The sequence below is a fragment of the Apteryx rowi genome, unplaced genomic scaffold (genome assembly GCF_003343035.1).
Source record: "Apteryx rowi isolate R43461 unplaced genomic scaffold, aptRow1 scaffold_69, whole genome shotgun sequence".
NCBI classification, from domain to species: domain Eukaryota; kingdom Metazoa; phylum Chordata; class Aves; order Apterygiformes; family Apterygidae; genus Apteryx; species Apteryx rowi.
In genome coordinates this window covers 3,260,572-3,281,136 of record NW_020450971.1, presented here as the reverse complement: position 1 = coordinate 3,281,136, position 20,565 = coordinate 3,260,572, and the positions used below count along the sequence as shown (strand labels likewise).

The 20,565-nt window shown below is 39.2% G+C and overlaps 1 protein-coding gene across 6 annotated transcripts in view; it reads right to left on the bottom strand.

Moving 5' to 3' along the window:
* The window catches only part of AMMECR1 (Alport syndrome, mental retardation, midface hypoplasia and elliptocytosis chromosomal region gene 1), a 38,191-nt gene that overhangs the window by 11,668 nt on the left and 5,958 nt on the right, over positions 1-20,565 (bottom strand). For 3 of the 6 annotated variants that reach the window (XR_003256772.1, XR_003256774.1, XM_026086337.1), the window contains exons 2-3: positions 18,894-19,004; positions 18,390-18,493 (exon numbers count right to left, since the gene is read on the bottom strand). Coding sequence is in view for 2 of the 6 variants with exons in the window: in XM_026086337.1 (XP_025942122.1) it covers positions 18,390-18,493; positions 18,894-19,004 (215 nt within the window). In the remaining 4 variants the exon portion in view is untranslated. Of the gene's footprint in view, positions 1-18,389; positions 18,494-18,893; positions 19,005-19,498; positions 20,557-20,565 lie in introns of those variants that run through there. The other 3 variants (XR_003256775.1, XM_026086336.1, XR_003256773.1) reach the window with 2 other exon arrangements.

Sequence of the window (20,565 nt, the reverse complement as noted above, 5' to 3'; positions counted from 1 at the left end):
ACCTAAATTAAGTGTTTAGAAGGGCCCATTAGAAAAGGCAACCTCCCTTCATTGACCAAGTACGGCAATTGAGCCGCTCTTTTAGGCAACTAGAGATGCCTGAAGTAAACTGCCTAGATGTGTCCCCAAATGTTTTATTCTCCAGGTCTCTCAGATTTACAAAAATAATATGTGGAACTTGTTTGTAGGGAGCTTATCAGCAAGGCTGCACTAGCCACAGGACACACACATACACCCGGCTCATTTGAATTTACCAAAAGTAATTAAGCTTTTTTAATTTTTTAAAGTTATGTAGCATTGGGTATTGTTAGACTTCTTGCAGCTTGCAGAATCTTGCTAGAAAATAGATTAATACAATACACTGATTAGAAGAAAATACATCAGTGTCCGTTATCTGTAAGATTAGACTAAGAAATGGGAAGAGAAAACAGTAGAGCTCTGTTTCAAACATTCACCTTTGAGAAACTTGGGTTTGTTCAGAATATTCTGAAGGCCAAACCAATATACAGGGTTTTTATCACCAGTTTCAAATTGCTGAGTGACAAGGAAAAAAAGGACCTCTAGGCAAAAGAGGAGCCCACCAAAAAGAGAGGAACCTTTATGTGTCCACTTCAATAGTTTTCTGAGCTTGTCTCCCACTCAGATAACAGTGCCTTGGTGCAAGAAGAACCAGGTTTCAAAGCTTTTTGAGTTCAGATGTCAAAAGACCTAAAAACTTGATCTTTAGGGAGCTTGTTCAAGTCAAGGCTCCTAAACTTGTTGGTAAAATTATTCTAAATCWAAGAACTAAGATATGCTTAAAAAGACAAGTTTCTGAATCAATACTGTAGCTTCTGCAGAACAAAGCAGGGAGAATTTACACCTTCTCCCATGGGCCACTGTCATCTTTGTGCTTTATCGCAGAGGTGCCCARCTGTGGTACGGGTTAGACTGTGCAAGTCACATCAAAATGCTATGTGGTTGGGAACAAACTTGGAGTTGCTGTTGCTGCCATTGACAGGCCCCAGAAATAACTGAACACTCTCCACTTAGCATGGCTACTTCAAGAGAAATGCTGAAAAAGTGAAATTGTAACTAGGGGAAAGTTAACAAGAGTTACATTCAATAGTATGTATTTATGGCTCTAAATGAGGGATTTTTGCCAGCATTTCAACTGGAAATTCTTGAAAAGTATGTTTACAAAAATATTAAATATTAATCAAACACCTGAGGGTATTTGATAAAAAACCTTAATAGAGACAATTATGATACACTGCATTCAACTGCTTCCCCATCATAGCCTACTGCAGTTGTACGTGACGATAAATACCTGACAGGCGTTCCTTGTGCTATCTGAACTCATCCATCACCGAATTGTGCAAAAGCACTTCCATAATGATACAGGCAATACAATAGTCACTAGGACGTCACAGCATGCAGGCAAAGGCTTCCTGAAAATTTAAAAAGCTTCTTTAATATATACCAAGTTTGATATTGACTGGAGTCGCAAGTGAAGATGACTTAATGGCTTCAATTATATCTTTACCAGTGCTTGGGTGTGTATATTGTGCCATCCATACATGCAACTAAAAACCAAGCTATACTGGTATTACTGCTGTGGTTCTAGGACCTTGTTTCTCCCCATGGAAGCGCTGTAGTTCATTTCCCAATTGTTTATATTAAAAAAAAGAGAGGTCTTCGCACAGTATTTCTGAGTGTGCTTATGATTCCCAAAGAAATACCTTATTTTCATCTTGATTTCTTATTTTGAATACCTTGACTCACGGTACATGCACAGATCAAGCCTGCAGCCCACGTGGAAGGACTAACATGGTCTGGGATACTTCAGAGCTGCTTCTCAATAAGCCTGCAGTTGCTGGGAGCCTGCAGTCRCTGGGAGCAGCTGGTAAGAGAGCTGTGCCTGGAGCTAACGCGCACGTGCATAAGGACCATGGCCTGACGCTCCTGCAGGTGAACAACAGCTACTTCTTCAGCTGGGCCTGTCAGACTTGCAGAAATACCAGACGAAAATGAACAACCTCCTCACTTTTCACCATTACAGAATTTCTGATATATGAAAAAAGCAAAAACAAGGAAAACCCCAGCAACCCACAAACACTCATAACCATGGAAGCTATGAAAGTTAAGGCTTCCATAAATTTAAACAGAGCTTTTTAGAAGAGCAACAAATAACAAAGAAGTTTATCCGACTGCTCTGACAACTACTCGGAGAAATATTCCGCCACAGTCCGGGTGCTTCCAAGTAAACTCAATTTATCATTATGTCACAACAACGCTACACTGAATGGACATAACACCTTGAACTCATTTCTCTTTCTTACTGCTATAACATATTTAGGAAACAATGAAAGCTTGTTTCAAGAGGTCCTTAAAGTTTAGGAGGACTTTTTTGGTGTGTGCTGTCACGGTCTTAAAGTGGAAAAATATCATCGCAAAAACCAACCACCACCAACAAAAAAACCAAACCCACAAGGTAATACTGCAAAGTGTCTTGATTACATTAATGAGAGTCAAGTTTCTACAGCTTCAACTTCCTTACTTTTTCCTAAAGCCAAAATCTTACTCTGCAGTGCTTTTGTGGTTCTAAAGGGATCATTATTTTCCTTCATTGTGAAAAAAGAACAACCAAGTCAAAGAAACTGCATTTTTTTCATACTGTTTTAATTCCACAAGGGGTGAGGGAATCATTTTGCATTACTTTAGGACATACAATATGTCTATTACACTCAAAGTCAAAAAGCAACTTCATTGTTTAAGTCATAGCAAAGCCTGGGGAATAGTTTAGAGTGATGTCTTTAACAAGAGGTAGGCTAAATCCAAGATCTTCACATAACACGTCATTAAGAGATAGAGGGGTGCAGCTTGTGGTAAATTACAATACAAAGTGTGCAATTACTGTGCATTTGCCCAGGCGTACCGAAAAAGCTTAAACTGGTATGTCCCATATGTTCCACACCTGAACAAAGTCAGCTAGGAAAAAGGTAGTATCCATGCAAAACAGTCGTTTGAGCTCCGAATTGCTCAGCAAGGGCTGTGCACAACATTTCTAACTGCAGCGGGATGCAAGGTAAAGCAATCGCACGCAGCTATGCAACAGTTCCTGCACAGGCAGCTTCTCTCGCCCTTTTCCCGTTTCCCCCTCACCCCTCCCAGCATCCACCGTCAAGYTGGGATAAGGGAGGATGACAGAACGCAAAAAGGCACGACCGTTTCTGTGTCGCACCTGAGCAAGCATTCAGGAAACAAGGTGTCCACTGCCATGGAAACGTCCCATTTTGATATATAAAAAGTAAATTGCTTGCACTTAAAACAATCACACAACATAACGCTGTAAGCCTATTAGTCATTCCAGATACTTATTAATTTTTTTTTTCCCCCTACAACAAAACTGACCAGAGTTTGGTGAAAACATGATAAAAAAGACTAGTCAGAAAACTAACAGAGTTCCAGCTGGACTAAATTATAATGTCACTAAAAAGCTCTCCAGCAGATGGCAAAATTTAGACAATTAACAAAAATGAACTGCTCAATTGCTGTATAGCTTGACCAACACTAACCACTCAAGAAGAACACAAAAATAAGAGTAAAGTCTTCAGAATTCTTTACACCTCCAACAAGTCTCTCAATATTGACCTAAGATTCCTACTTTCACCCCAAGACATATACTGAAGTCAATGCACATCATCTTTTAGGACACTTCAGTGCTGTATTCAACTCTCACTGAGGCAATTCATGCAAAAGATTATTCTCCCTAAAACTGTGCTCAAGCCATCATTTAAAAAAAGTACAAGTTAATATTTTTAGTTCTTTATTAACTTAAAAAACCCCAACCTTATCTTAAGCAAATATGGAAAAAAGTATGCATGTTCCTAAACTTCTCAGCAATGCAATGATATATAAATATATGAATATAATTTGAACATTCACATGTTCAATTTCCTGTGGCTTGTAGAAAGAATTTATTTTTATTATACTGTTGAAAGCCTGGAACAAATGAGTACTAGATGTTCTCAGTACTACTTTGGTCACTGGAAGTACTATAAACTGTACAATTTCATATAAAAATAGGATGCAATTGCATTTTTATTAGTTGTCAATATGATTCAATTTAGAACAAGCAAGACAGTAAATGCTGGGGGTGGAAATTAACATTTAAGCTCAGGTTTGATACTCTACTCACAAATACAGGAACTATGTTCTACAGTCAAGACTACTCAAGGAACTATGGTGACAGATAAGTATATAGCCAGGTTAAGCAAGAGAAGAAAAAGGCATGTTAGAATATTTAACAAGTGAATTGAGAAGGAAAAAGAACATATTCACTTACTTGAGGTGCTGGAATAACTGTTTCATTAAAAAAAAAACTGAGACAACAAAATACTATGGAAAATAAAGTTATTGATGGATACGATCTGATAAATGAGAGGTGACAGAATCCAGTCTTGAGTTTCTTGAGCAAATTAGTAAGTTAGGAGTAACCTAGGACCCGCACTGGAATACAATTACTCATAATACACTGGATAATATTCTGGCTTGCTTCCTAAGATAAGTGCTTCATCAGTATCATTACTCAACTTGGATTATGTTTAAACCAGCTGAATCTGATCTAAATGTAATCTCTTACACATACTGCATCTACAAAGCAGCAGCATGTCTGAGTGCTGTTGGTATAGAGGCTGCAATGGGAGCTCACGGCATCTCACCACTTGCCAGTGCCCCCTCTTTTTTTTTTTTTTTTTCCTTTTCCTTTTCTTTTAGTATAGGCACAAAATCAATCCCTTGTGGCATGTCACATGTAGTAAGGCCTCAGGGAAAGAAATAGCCACTCGTTATTTCATGAAAATCTGTAAGGACACAGACACAAAAAACCCCACCACACCTACGGGTACTGCCTCTGGTAGCGCAGTGCTGCTACGCTGAAGCCACCCTCGAACAGAGGTGCGAGCATAGCCGCATCAAGACAAAACTTCAGTCATTATTAAGGGCAAGAACAGGGAGAATCAACATTTTTTTCCTGTTAGTTTTTAAATGTGTGTAGGTTTTTTTGTTTCATACGTGAATCTCATTAACAGATTAAGCTATGGTCGCTCAATAGCTCTACGAAGCACCAGCCAAACACCAGAGCGTGCCCGAGCTCTGCCCCAGACGCGCGCTCCACGCGGAAGCTTTGCCTCCGGCCCGCTGCCCGCCCTGCCTCTCCTCCACCCACCAAGCAGCCGTCCGCCACCGTCTCGTCTGGTCGTTCACCTTCCGGCAACTCTGCCGCTCCGCTTCTGCCCGCCGGGGCGCACGTTCACCCTCGCCTGCCCGCTGCTGCGCCCTCGGAGCCGCCGGATGGGGCAGGCCCCGAGCACCGGGCCGCTCGCGGGCCAGCCGCCCCGGCGGCACCTCCTTCCCCAGCACGCGCAGGCCYGAGTCTGCCAGCGGCGGCTCTGTGCGCGCTTCCCGCTCCCAATTAGTTTTTGGGTAGCAAATAAAAAACGGTTGATGTGGAACAAAGAGGAAGTTTTGTAATGCAAAAGAGGCAAAAGGTTCAGGTTAGACCTCGTGTGTCTGCAGCCTCCAAAACTTTAGCGACTGAAGGATTCAAGGAATGCATTTAACTCGGTAACATCCCATGCATTTGAAAACTCAGCTCAGCTACAGAATAAAGATTATTACAGAACATGAAAGTATAGCAAGAATATGTTTGACTACAAGATTAACTGAAATGCAAGATTCATGCTTACTAATTAAATATTTTATTTAGTATCCTCTTAGAGAAACTACAAGTCAAATTCTCCCTTTGAAGGTAATGGAAGTTTTGTCTTTCCTTCAGCAGAAGGCCCTAAAACAGCAAATGGTTTCATCTGTTCAGGTCTTACAGTAACTTAGCTTTCAACTACTGCAACATCTTAAATTGCTACATATGTATTTAGAAATGTTTAACTGAGGGAATTACACTGAGAGCAACAGAAGTTTGATTATTCCAAGTTAAATGAGGATACGGTGTGGACACAAAAAGTCTAGCTTAATCATAATTACATCCATTAGAGCTACAATTCAATGTATCTATTTAAAGTGTTTCAAATTTAAATGGAAACAGGTTTCATCAGCTTTCTGAAAAGCAACTCACAAATGGTTCCTCTCCTGAGTGTCAGAAACATTCAGCTCAAACACAGTTTTGTGAAACTGTGCATAACAGTTCTTGGAAGCCCACATTTTTGAAAAATTTATTTCAGGTATTTGCAGACTTCTACAAAACTGAAGATGGTTTTTACAAGCAACAAAACAGAAAGTCGTCCTTCCAGTAATTGAAAAAGCAGAGCACGCGAAGAGGGGGTTGCTCTAACGAACGAGGCTGCGCACAGTGCAGCGACCTCCGCAGACAAAGCACAGCTGCTGCTCATGCAGGGTGGGATTAGCAGGCTAGGCCAAAGGAGAAAAGCCTCCTTCCCTCCCTCCCTCCCTCCGCAGCCAAGCGAGCAAACTGCAGAGCGCATCCTCAGCACAGAGGAGGAAGGGGCAGCTAACCAGCTTGCAAATTGGGCAGAAGCTTCTGGCAACAAAAACAAAAGCTACATCAATTCCTTGACAGAACATGCAAAAATAATTCTGGTGAGAAGCAGCGATACCCTGTTGGAGGACTGAGGTTGGAATGACCTTTCAAACCGTTATTTTAAAACTACATTTCCCCTTTCCCTTCTGTGTGTTTATAAATATAAAACACACTTTTTCTTCAATGCAAAACCAACCTGCTATCTGTGGGGCTTTAAAAATAACATCTGGAAATCACTGGCCTAGAGATAACAGAAAAAGCTCTTTTAATTGTCTTTCATAAGAACCAAAACAGTTAAAAATATACATAGGCACACAGCACTTTTTAAATATATTCAATCTCTTTCAACCTTCACACAGTTGAGTCAGAGTACATTTTTGCTATATGCATTCTTGGCTTTACATTGGCACTTCAGTCGAATGGAATATAAACCAATATTTAAAGAAAAAGAATTGCATAAGTTTTCCATTACATAATAATATATTTTTATTCTAAACCACTCACTTGCTGGGGGGGGGGGGGGGGAGAGAAAAAAAAAGGATCTTCTGATCTGAGAAATGTCATTTGAATGTACTGGTGTGTGACTGTGTTTCTAACCTGACTTTTATTTATGAATGAAACACTGAAAATGCTACTATCAATTAGATTGGTATCTAAACTGCTAAATGAATTGTACGTACTGGTAGCGTGGGATCTTCAGTTTGGGGTATTAAGGAAGTCATTAAAATTAATTCAACCAGAGGTATCAAAAAGTTGTACTATTAAGAAAACCAAGAGCTTTTCTTCTTTTCCCTTGTCAAATCAAACCAAACTGAAAGCAAATAAAATCTACTCAGCTGAAAGCAGTAAGAAGAAATAAAACGGCAAAACATTATTCACTTGGATGAARCCGCAGTTCCTCGCTGATAACAGCTTGATAAACCGTGCTTCAGACCCTGACTTACMCAACACAACACATTGGTGATTACCACGGGGACAAGGACCCTCCTCCGTGAGGCTGGTGCCGCCGCTGACGGCAGGCGGGGAAGCTCCCAAGAGCAACCAGGTGCGCTCGGGCTGGCCAGAGCGCGCCAACACCTGCGCCAGGTCCCCGCGCTCTGGGGGGAGTTACTTACAGCCTGGACTTCTCCAGCCCGAGAGGCTGCTTGCCTGCCGATCGACCTTTGCTACAAGTAATCTGCAGTAAAAGGAAAAGATACTATCGCACTGGAATAGCAAATCTAAACTGAAGAGTGAGCTAACAGACTTTGTAGTCGGCAAGTTATATTTAAAATGCAGGCAGAATATGCCATTATCGGTCCTACTGAAAGTGGTATTAATGGTCAAAGGTATCCCCACGTGTTTATTAAAATACACAGAATTATATTTAGAAAAGCTTTAATTACAATTTTTAAAAGTTCACATAAAAATAGAAATCTGTGAAGTGGAAAAGATTAATGTAGATTTCAAAAAATATCTCTAAGGAACTGTTTACTTAAGAACTTTCACAGCATTAAACGCTTTACAAACTGTGTCAAAGCATTGTCATTCATGTCTCCAAGAAATCGAAGGATGTTCAATTTCTGGTTCTAAAATAACTCCAAATCAGATTGCTCTTTTTTTAAATTAATCTAAGCTATATCTCAAAATAGTAGGTTGTTTTAGGGATACCACCAACATACACTTTTATGGAGCACAGCTGAAAATGGGAGAAATAAAASAGTGCATCAACAATTCAATGGGAAGAGACAAACCTGGAGGGCTTCTGTCCCTAATACTGTGTTTTAAAACATATTAGAAAAAATGATATTTTCGGGTACATATATATTCCCTCCTATTTTAATGCCTCAAGCGAACACTAAAAACATAGCCATTTGTAAATGATCACATTTAAAACAGGTCACCACTCTTTTCAGATATCATATTCCCACAAATACCTAGACTGCATAAACTGAAGTAGTACAGAGCGCTGAGACCTATCCAACTTCTGGACTACCTCAGAATCGGAACTGTGTTTGAGCTTAGATGCCCTCTGACGCTCTTCACCATTTTATATGGTTGCTCATGCCCAACCAGAACTGGCTACGCTATTCCTTCTCCCGAGAGCTTTTCCACCTGCTCAACTGTAGAGCTCTGTAAAGGACAAAAGACATAACTTCTTTGTTCATGATGTCAGCAGGAATGATTTTTAAAAACAGGTATCTATTATTTTAAAAATACAATAAAAACCTGCTATAAGAGTATTTTAATTCTCTTCACTCTAGACTACAGAACATAGCAAATGCAATTTCCAAAGCTTCACGATTTTTGTGTAGAAGTGAAAAGAGATAACAAGGGCCTTTGGAGCCTGGTCCCCCACACCCAGTTCGTGCTATTTCTTCTTTATGCAGTCTCAAAAGGAAGCATCAGAAGACACCTAAATGGAGAAGGTGCTGACAGACTGAAAACTTTAATTGAGACTCCTTTCCCACAGTCCCTCCCACACAAAGCTGCAGAGTTTAAAGATTTTAACAGCTTATAAGTGTAAGAGACACTTCTTTTTCCTTTGACCTCTCTTAATCTCTGGTAAGACACAGTTTATGTGAAATCTACCRTTTTAATATCTCCTCAAGCCCTTAAGTTTGCTTCTGCTACACAGGGTATCTAATATAATACCACTGCACCTCAATTTCCAGTTTGTCTTAGAAACTGAGGGACAAACTGAGCCTTCTCATAGTTAGTATGTAACAGCACTAGCCAGTATGTGCAATGAGAACTTTTCTTTTTCTTTTTTCCCCTCTTAGCAATGAAGTTGTGGGAAATGTCCCTTATGCTATATTAAAAATAAACATCTATCACTAAGCTGAGAACAGCCAGAGGGAGAAGTTTGCCCAGAAGCAGGTAACTTCTATGCCAACTTCTTCCCTTCCATCCTAGCTAACATCCCTCAGTTTCCAAATACACAAAACCTTTAACACACAGCTGCTCTGAGACACATTCCACTTATGCCCCTCTCTGCGCTATGTCAACGCACAGTTGTATCCTGTATTCTTCAGCATCAGCCCTTAACACAGCATGTCTTTGTAGTGCTTAGGAAACCAGTAAGTCACCAAAAGTCTCAACAAAAATCAGCTTCCATTCTGACAGGTTTTTAGGAAATGTTTTGAAGAATGTTCCCTCTAAGAGTACCATACAAAAAGATAAAAAAGTTAACCAAAAAAACACATAGTACCAAAACAAGAGTTCCAGTAATGGAGTTTAAAGCTTTGCTAGGAAAACAGGGGTGACCAGTTCCAAATTCTTCCCCTTCTCCCCCCAAATACTTATATCAAGTAATATTGAAAGTCAAATAGGAATTTGACATTCAAATTAGTGTTTCAACTCAACAAGAATTCTGTCTTTGAACTTCGAGGGTGTGCACCATTTTCTTAGCATCATGGAAGGAGACTGCGTGGGAAGAACCCGAAATGCAAGCGCGTTGTGGGAAAGACGAGCGTCACAAGTGACATGGCTCCTCCCCGGAATCCATCTGGAAAGACTGAATAATTGCTGGATGTCCCCAGTTACTCATTCACATTCAATCAAATTTAAGGAATATCTGATTTATTCAGAACATCACAGACTACATCAACTAACGCAAGTTATTTTGCTTGCTCAAGGCGTTTTCAAAGCGTGTATTTTATAAGAAGTGTATTTTTGAAATTCCTGGTATTTCTGCATGTTCTCTTTAGCTACAGCTTTTAAAATAAAATGGTGAACTAAGCATTTGAATTCCAGACAGTTTCCTTAGCTATACCAAATTCTACTGGATGAGACACATAACACTTATGATAGTCTCAGCAAAGAAACCCCAAACTTCGCTGAGCCACTTATCTATAAATTTGCCCATTCTGTAATCATTTTGAATTATAAAATTCCATTTTTCCTAGATCTGAAGTTACCTTTCATAAATGTATCCAACACACAGAATAAGTTTATTCCACTAAACATAGTAATGCATTACCCACCTCCCCACCCCACCAAGAATTCACATTCTACAATTCAGTTCTCTCTGCAAAATGGTACAATTCAATGTGATAAACCTGCATCCATTTAAAAAGCTTTATTATTATTATGCACTCCTCCTTTCATACAAAAAATAATCTATTTGTAGTGTTTTCCCTTGCTTTCTTTCAGAAAGTGTTGCTAAGGAAACAGACTATCATCTACCATTAGGTCCTAGGGTCTAGCAAGGTTTTCTTGGGATTAATAGACCAACAATCACAAAACCTATGTAGTTTTTTTTTTTTTTTTTAAATAAAGGAAAAATTAAGGCAGAATTACAACTCCCTCCCCCACCACACACACACTTACATGCAAGAAACCTATATTCACTGGGTAATGCCCCTCCTGCCCCCTCAACAACAGTATTTCATTTTCATTTCAGAATGCAACAGGAGAAGCATTTAACCCATCATTAAAGCAGAAGTTTCTTTTCCCCTTTTAGAGTCAGTACGCTATGTAATTTTGCCCTTTGAGAAAAGGCATTACACACAGTTCTGTTAAGCAAGCAATAGTTCCCTGAAATAATGACCTGGCATTGTGCGCACAAAATCATTACAGACCTACTTACAGAATCAATACACTCACATAGAATAACTAAGCCTGGCTGGACAAATTCAGATTTGTATACTTCCCTTACAGTTTCTGGTATTGTGAGTTTATATCACAATCCATTTTACTACTAAACAATCATCTCCCACTATGGCAGATCTGAGGATTTACCCAAATTAAAGTGGTGTTATTTATAAAATTCATATCTACAATGGGTTACCAACAAGTTTTTATTGGCTTAGACAAGATTTAGAAATATAAACAGTTCCAGGTCTCAGTAAAATATAATCTCTATACAGATGATGTAGCAGACAAAACACATGGCTTCTGTAGCTGACAGCTCTTAGTYTGTAGAACACACTTATATGCTACAATAATTTTGCCTCCATTTTGTTAAAAGCAATCAGTCATTATTTAAGAATTAGGTGCTAATACGTCACTGTTTCATTTAGAATTTTACCAGAAGCAACAGATCGTAATTACGTTATGCRTTCTGGATAACAAAAAGGGTGTTCTGAGGTTATTAATAACTACCCCTTGGGGTCTACAGCACCATATATACGTATCTATATATAGCTATATCACAGAATTTGTAATGCAAAGTTTACTGCTGAATTTAACTATAATTAAGCCCAGTTCTCACTTAAAGTTTAAGACAATTTTGTTGTCAGCCACAATTCATATAAAGATTATAATAAAATATGAATACTAACATGATATACCTCATTTTTACTAACACTATAATTATACGTTCGGAACACCAGTAGAAACCTTATAATCTCTTACACTAACATCTCATATGCAAAGTTATAACTTCGAAAGGCAATCAGGAGAAGGGAACAATTGTGAATTAAAAGGCAAACAACAGCAGCAAAATGTCCCAACCAAAACCTGAACAGGCTCCTGCTGAACTGGAGATCAGCTTGCCTCCTGAAAAAAAGGTCTGTTAATTAGCAAAAAGGGGTGTCCTAACAACCTCCTCACAGAATGGCTTGTATGCTAAAAGCTTATCTAATTTTCTGCAACTGCATCAGCCCAATAAAAGAGATTACACCTCTCTGTACATCCTACCTCACTTGCATCCTAGAACCTCATGATTAAAATGCTTTCAGACACCAACTGCAGAARCTTACAGAGAATGTTTTCTAATTCACATGATGTCTAGCTATGCTCGACAAAAAATCACCTGCAATACTCCTCCTCCTGTTGCTGATTTTAATTGAAAGGCGCTAATTTGTAAGAGAATTTTTTCCCATTTCCTGAACTGCACTTTGTTTTCTTTTGAGGGATAAAAAATAGAAACCTCACGTGGCTCAGTTATGACAACTGTTGAGGACTAAAGGCAGAATCCATTTAAGCCTGTAAGCAAAACAGAGAATGACAGCTACCTTTGTAAGTCATTTACACACAAAGATAAATCAGGCACGCCACAGGCCAACAGGCACGGGCACTGGACCTAGAATATACCAAAGAGTAAAACCACCTGACAGAATAGGGGCCTCTCAGCTATTTTGTATTTTGTCAGCTCCCAAATCCTGCGGCCACGCAACAAAATACCTTCAGCATGCCATATCTTTAGCCCTTGTGCTTTACCTCTGAGTCACGATGAAGAAGGGGTCCAAAATTATGGCTCATGAAAATTGGTTTAAGTGAATCTACCACCTTGATGCGCACTTGTTGTTTCCTCAGGTACAATCCCAACGGCTACTCCCTTCTCCCTTCAGAGCAATGTTACAAGGTTATAGCACCTATGTATGTTTTTCCAAACCTCTTTCAAATCTGGCTTTGGCTCAGATGCCTCTCTCTCTCACTAAGGAGTTTTAGTGACTAGGGCTTGCTATAGACTGACAAGAAATCCTCAAGCTTAAATCACTCCCTCCACTGTTCTGACCACACGATGACGACTCTCTGCCTTACGCTCGTCACCRGAAGGTGACCATTTCGTTGTGACATCCTGAATTACCAAACTTTCAAAGCAGCCTGTGACATGGATTAGCAGAGAAGCAATCCTGCGACTTCTTCAGCATCCTTGAAGAGTAAGACAGACCTGACCYGGGCACAGGGAAAACAGTTCAGTACCCCAAGCTTTAAGAATTGGTTTGGTACCCCACTTCCTACCTCCACAGGAACACCAGATGCTCTAAAAATCACTCTTAACCGCAGATACACCAAGGCAGAACCCCGAAACCGAGCAAAGGGGTATGTTGGCGTAAGCAAAGGACACGTACTGTGACTGCTCTCAAGAGCCTGAGGAACCCCAGCTGCACTCAAAGTCTCAATGGTTCAAAAGCCTTTGAAAGCACGTATTGCACTTTCCTTTATAGATCCTCATATTTTATAGGCTGCACCCAGCTAACAGCTTACCAACTAAATGGCGTAATGAGGGATAAATGGGAATCCAGAGTTATAAATTCTAGATGGCTATCGCCACTGGCTTCTCACATGCTTCATGGACGCAGCGGTTATCCATACATTCAAACAGATACAAAATTATGTTATCACAGCTCTCCCTACACAGCTTCTCACCTTGAGATTCTCCATCTGTTGCAGGTCATCCTATAGCAGAAGTACAAACCATGCCCTCTATCTCATTAAAATGATCCTGAAAACTCAGAGGCAACCAACAGGTACTGGAAATCCAGCATCACTGCCGTCCAGCTTTCCCATGGCATATCTGCTTTTCAAAAGAACGTACAAATGAAAAGGAAGTAACAGAAGCAGCATGATGCTTCTTGGCTTTAAATTTGGTGTTGAACATACTAGAATAGCAAAACACTGGCAAGTTCAGGCTCAGAAGAGTACACGCTGCTCTCTGCAGGGTCTAATTTTGAAAGTGACAGCGTAAGTTTCTGCTCACAATTATCAGGAATTTTTTCACTAGCKGCCACCAGAAGCAAAACAGCAATAGAATAGAAAAGGCAGACTTTCACGAGCGATCCATTATAAATCATAATCATAAAATAGGACACCCTGAAAAGTATTACCAGTGGGCAACACAGAAGCAACAATGCACTCTTGGATATTACATTAACTGCTATTGGCAGGAATTAATTCAGACTATGCCTTTGGTGAGCATGAAGGTCACAACAAAAGTGTCAGAAATACATTTATGATCTGTCCAGTTCAAAAATTATGATCATATACACAAACATTGCTTTGCCCTGGGTCAACACCAATGACTATCTACACTCATAGCCACACTGCCTGATGGTAAAGGCTTTATGAAGTTAGCACTGGGTTGTGGGAGAAGATGTAGGGAGGCTGAACAAGACTATAATTACTAAGATCAAATTAGAATAAAAAAAGAGTAGCAAGTTCAGCTAAACAGAGAGGGAAGCTGCCCTCTCTATACAAATACTTGCCCATAATCTTTACTAAATAAGCCCAGCAGCTACATTGTGATCAGTCATTCAACTTTTCTTTTTCTTTTTAATTCTTTTTCCTCTCTAAACTTTACCCCTTAAATAACTATGCCATACTTCAGTTATGCAGTTGGATGTTTAACTTCCTGGTGCGGAACAGGAGGAACAAGCCAATGTTTTTCACGGAGAGAAGGAAGGAGATACGCCAGCAGCAAGGATTAAGACTCCTGAGACTGCTGGCGAACACAGGGCAGTAGCTGATGTTACTGGTAGCCAAAAGCCTCATATAGAATACACACCCAAGTTCAGTTATGAGAGAGCTGGGCTGCAGGTTTCATTTCCTTCAATTTTATATTACTCCTCCCAAGCGTCTCCCTTTGTTTGTGTTTGCTGACCAACTACACCCATGGAAGCAAGGCTGAGTAAGTCTGAAGCCTCTCATGTTTCTCTCAGGTGGCAGTGGCAAGTACAACATGCAACAAAAAGACCAATTACACCATAGACAGATCTATGCTAGTCATAGAAAGGGTGGGTTACATATTATTTTAAAATTTAAATCCAAATTTCAGTTATTACGCTAATCCATTTAAGGCTTGTGATCCTCCAATTTTTTTCTACCGCTCTCTTGTATGACAGCAGGTGTCACATAATCGGTCTTCCTTTAGCTGCCTCTTCTCTACTTTTTCCCTGTCCAGATATATACTCTAGCCTTGACAGGATGAACCAGAGCAGAGTTAAAACTTGCATAATTTATATTCCCGTACTCACTAGATCCAAGCTTAAAATATGACTTCAAATTATATGAAACAAGTGAACAAAAAAATAAACTAAAATGAAAAAATATAGGATAAGAAAAGCCATCTCATTCAGCACCTCAAGTGTAAGAAAGTAGGTCTTTAAAACTTCAGTGCCAAACCTAAGTCTTATTGCTGAACAGAATACGAACAGAATATGAAAAATAATTTATCAACCTGTTCTGAAATGCTGTGGTAACCTGCTTCCAAGTTCAGTGTATTTTCTTGAAGGAGCTGTAAAGCACAAGGTATTTTTCCATAATCTGGATTGGTTTATTTTACACATTCAGGTGGAATATTCGATTCACACATGCAGGAAGGACTATTTTGCCCATGATAAGCTTCTTACATCCTAATATACAACATTCAATATTGTAAAACAATCTGGAAAAGGACAGATTTATTTTTATCTAACTAACTTCCTAGTAAAATTCTGTGAAAAAAATCACTAAATGTGAATCTATATTTTCATAAAGTTCTGCAGAGTATTTTAATAATGTACTACTTCTTCCTCTGACATAACTGAAGAGAAAATTGAATTCCAACATGTAGATTTTCTTAGGAAGACATTACCAGCATTTTTAACTATGGGTATTCTCATCCCTCCTCACGACTTAGGCAGATGTATCCAATTAATGATGAATCATTCCACATAAATTTCCTGTTTAGAACATGCTGGCAATACCAGCATCACAACCTACAGAGCTCAAAATGGGTGAAAAAGACTCTTTTGGTCACATAACACCACCATTTTTGTTTAGAGATCAAAAAAGTTTTCTAAACTGGGGGGGAAGAAGGGGGCGCAGATCCAAGAAAGAAACCGTTCACTGCAGATTCCTAGATGAACCACCACTACACTATTTAAGAGAATCTACAGTATTGTAATTAGTGAAAAGCAAAGGGAATCAGCAATACTACTAGAACTAAGGAAATCTGATTTACCACGATGCTAAGCATTATTCAATATCTTTGTAATATAACCTTGCCTGCAGGAAACCTAGGATGCCTTGATTGCTAAGCACCAGGACATTTAGCTGTTCATCTATACCATGCTGAACCAGCTGTTCTTCTGTACTGTTTTACTCACTGAAAGTTGAGCCACAATTCCCCAGAAGGTACTGAAAAAGACAAGCATAAACTAGACAGACAACCTGGCTCTGTTTTCCCCCCTAATCTTCAGAATAATTGAAGAAAAATGCCTCACAGCGTCAAAGTAAGACGAAGTCAGAAGAACACCTGCCTTCATCAGTTCCATTTTCTGAAGCCGATAGTCCATTCGCATGCTGCCTGCTTGGTTGATTGATTTTGCCTTGCAATACATCTGAAAGTTTTTCTTCACTTTCAGGAATTGTCTCATCTTCCACAAGAACACTATTGCCCACATACTGTTTGATCAAGTTATAATGTCCCAGTTTCTGATCCCTCCTAGTGAAGCCTGTGGAGCTCCAAACCGGGAAAAGTTCATAGATGTTTCAAGGCTGCTTCTATTATTCCTCAAACCTTCTCTGCTGGAAGCTCTGTAGCCGAGAAGACTTAACGCCATCAAGGAAACTGATCACAGGTATCTCCCTCTTTCTTTTTTTATATAATGTTTGAGATAAAAGAACATTTTGGGGGGTATATTTGGATATGATCTTAACATTTTAATGGTCATATCTGAAGTACTTTTTAAAAAAAAAACAATATGAATCATTTTTGGTCTGCAAAACAGACATGAAAGAGGTTCTCCATAAAAGGTAATAACATTCAATATGCCATTAAAGATAATCTGTTAAAAAATTTATGATATCATAAATAAAGATTAAAAAAAAAACTTGGTATGTATTTTCTGATTTCCTTTCCCTTGAAAATTATTAACTACAGTGAAATTCTCTTCTGATTAGCAGGAAGTTGCTGTGAAAGCATCCTCTGGATAGCCTAGTATAACCTTCCACAGTATGTGGCCATCATTTAAATACTGCATTTAAAGTATTTCAGTTCCTTTCACTTATGCATCACTTTTTGTATACTTCAAGTTACAGCTTCTAAAATTGGAATGTGGTGACAGGAATCTTTTAAGCATTTTTAAAATTACGCAAGAGTACAGCATCACTTGATTTGTGAAAATCAAAGATTTATGAGCAACACTGCTGTTTATATATTTTAATATACCTCATGCAATTGCAAGGTTAAAAAACCTGTCTAATTATTGAGCTTCAGGAGTAAAAATTTATAAAAAGGTATCTGATACATTTGCATTTCTTCCTTACTGTATTTATCATTTTGCAAGACTACTTTTTTGACTAGTCATCTTCTCAGTCTTGGAGGGAAATTTTCCGTACGAGCTCACTGTTCTGGATATGGCACTGTAAAGTGCACACTTAAATGAAAAGCTCTCTGGAGCAGGCACAGGTTGTTTTTCCCTGACTCTGCTCCACTAATGTTTAGGCTTTTAGGGTATTTAATCTTCAACAGAGGAATTCCTTTGAATTTATCTGTATAACTACATGAATATTATACATATTTTGTAAGCTTCTTCTCATTGACCATTTCGAAATGTTTGACCCTTTTAAAAAGGGCACAAACAGAAATATTCCAGATCACATAACAAAACCAACATGAAGGTAACTAGGTCTTTCAGAAGCTTATAAGGAACTCCAGGAGACGAGCAGTTGGTTTCTTCAAGCCGAGCAAATAGAAGCATGAAATGAACTTCAGCTCGCAACAAACTAGCCAGACTTGTAAGAGAGAACATGCCCCATTTTAATATTACTCAATATTGGGACTGAGAAAAGGTGTTTAACAGCAAAGAGGAAGATCCTATATTGGAGGAAAGCCTCCAATCTAAAGCAATCTGGAGGTACCAATTATTTTAAGTGATGACAATTTTAGAGATCTACACATGCCAGAATGTAGTTTCTATTTTAAAGCACTATAAACAGTCTGTTATAACCAAGTGAACAAAATGCCATTGATTCTTTAGAAAATAAATTTTAAAAACTCTTAGAAAAATCAAGTACAAAGCTTACTAATAGCTCTAGTGATAAACTTATTAGTTTTCACTCTATGCAAAGGAAATGGAACAATATTAAGGTGAATGAATTTAGGTGTAGATCAAAAATGAAGGATTATGCTGCCAGGGAGTGAAGGATTATTATCACTTACCTCCCTCATCCAGAAGCTTCCCACTCAGGGGCTGAGATGTATCTGAAGAGTAACATGTAATGGAAATTTGTAGCATTAAATTAACTGCAGCTGATTGGAAGCACCTGATGGAGAAGAGGTGAGAATACCTGCTGTTTTAGAAGCGTGAATAGGATAATCCCAAAATCTGACTTTCTGGTCTTCTGCCCTGATGTTAACTATTAAGGTTAAATTTTGASTGACCACTGGAGAAAATACTACAATAGTCAGTCACAGTAAGTACTGGAGAGTAGTATTCCAGACCAATAAAAAGAAAAAAGGCTCAAACTATGGTCTTTAACTGAAACCATAGCCTCATGACACCTGTAGTCAAATAACCAGGCAATACATTTAGCATCAAAAGAGATACAAGTTTTCATTGATCAGTACAGTGAAAGCCAAAAAGACCAAACCAAGACACACCTATTTGTCTCCCCAGTAGAGTACTTAAATACATAAATCAAGGCTACAGAAGACAAGTCTTACCTAGTAAGTGTGTACTCCCTGAGTCCTGAATGCAGGTTCATGGCAGAAAAAGTACCTATGCATCCACGCAATCGTTTATCTCGACCAATCTTCCACGTTACAAACAGTGGGCTGTTTTAGGGAAGAAAAAAAGACGTGATCACAGAAGCAATATTGACAGACCATGTGGAATTTCAACAAGTGTCCTTCCTTTTAGGGCAACTGGGACCCAATCTCCAAAATAATTGTATCCGAGTGGGCCGTAGCATTTAGAAGTGTACTTTGCTATTCTTTTGACTGCTCTAGAAATGTTGCTTATATAATATTGGAGAAAACAAGACTCCTGGAATACTGAATAGCCAGAAGGGGACTCTTTCTGGCAGCTGCCATGGTATTCTGGATGTCCCTGCCTGTTACCCATTAGCATTCTACTGTGAATGGAAAAAGCCTCACCTTAGACACCTACACATAATGAATCCTGCATAGAAGAGAAAAACAACTGTCATGCTAGCCACCCCTCCACCTGAACACAAACACCTGGGTCCTTAACACTGTTGGCAAAAAACTACCAGAAATACTTGAAAGACAAGCTAGTTTAGGAATGCTCTCCAAACCTAAAGGAGGACCTGAACAAAGGAAACTCTTCCCACGAAGCCCAAGTCATCGTCGGTTAGTGTTCACGAATCTTAGAAACAACCAGGAGTGGAGCAAAACAACGAGTAAGTTGAATACATCTCAATTTTATAACAGTTACAAACAAATACTTCTACAATCAAACAACTTGGAGCCAAATCAGATACTAAGCTAACAGGGAAGACACAAACCACACAGCTTTGGGGAACCAAACTTTCCCTTGCAGTTCTGTAACACTGTGCCAATATGCAAGCATCAGAAAACTACACAGTCTTGAATTTCTCAAGGAAGCCCGCAGAGCTCCTGGACATCCAGCCCTCTCAACTCTAATAAAGATTTCTAATCCTGACACAAACAGGGATCCACAGAGAAGAGTATAAGAAATTTGCTTTTTTTCAGAAAACAGACAAATCACACAGTGAATTACATGCACACACTTTCCCTTATTGGGGAAGCTTAAAAAAAATGAAAGAAGAAGAATTAAAAAAAAAGATAAAGATAAAAAGGCATTTCTGTTAAATAACTTGCCACAGGGCATTCCTCATCACAGACAGGTTCATATTTCTGCAGCTGATATAGCTGAGCATCCCAGGCTAAGAACTGGCATATGCAAGGGCAAGGGGGAAAGAAATTGTGAGGCACCTCCCCCTTGAATCCTAAACAAGGTGTTAATCTGAAATAAATCTCGTTTGAATTTTTGTGGAAAGTCATAAGCGATTCAGGTGTAAACGTATGTCATGYCCCACACCAAGACCATCGCGAGGCTGCCGACAGCAGTGAGGTGCAGCTCTGCACTGAACACCCGCACCCATGCGCATCTCCTGCACGCTTAAGGGAGCTTGGCTGACTTCTCTCCAAAACTATTTGACTGGGCACTGCTCTCCAGCACTGTACACCTGCACAAACCGTTATGCTCAATCCATCTGATWTTTTTCTAGCTTTTTTTCCCCACATAAACTGTCCTTACATTAATTATTACTATGAAGACAGAAAGGTCCAACAGGAGGTTAATCTCTGGCTAGCATTTGAGAATCAGGAGATTATAAAGCAAACATAATTA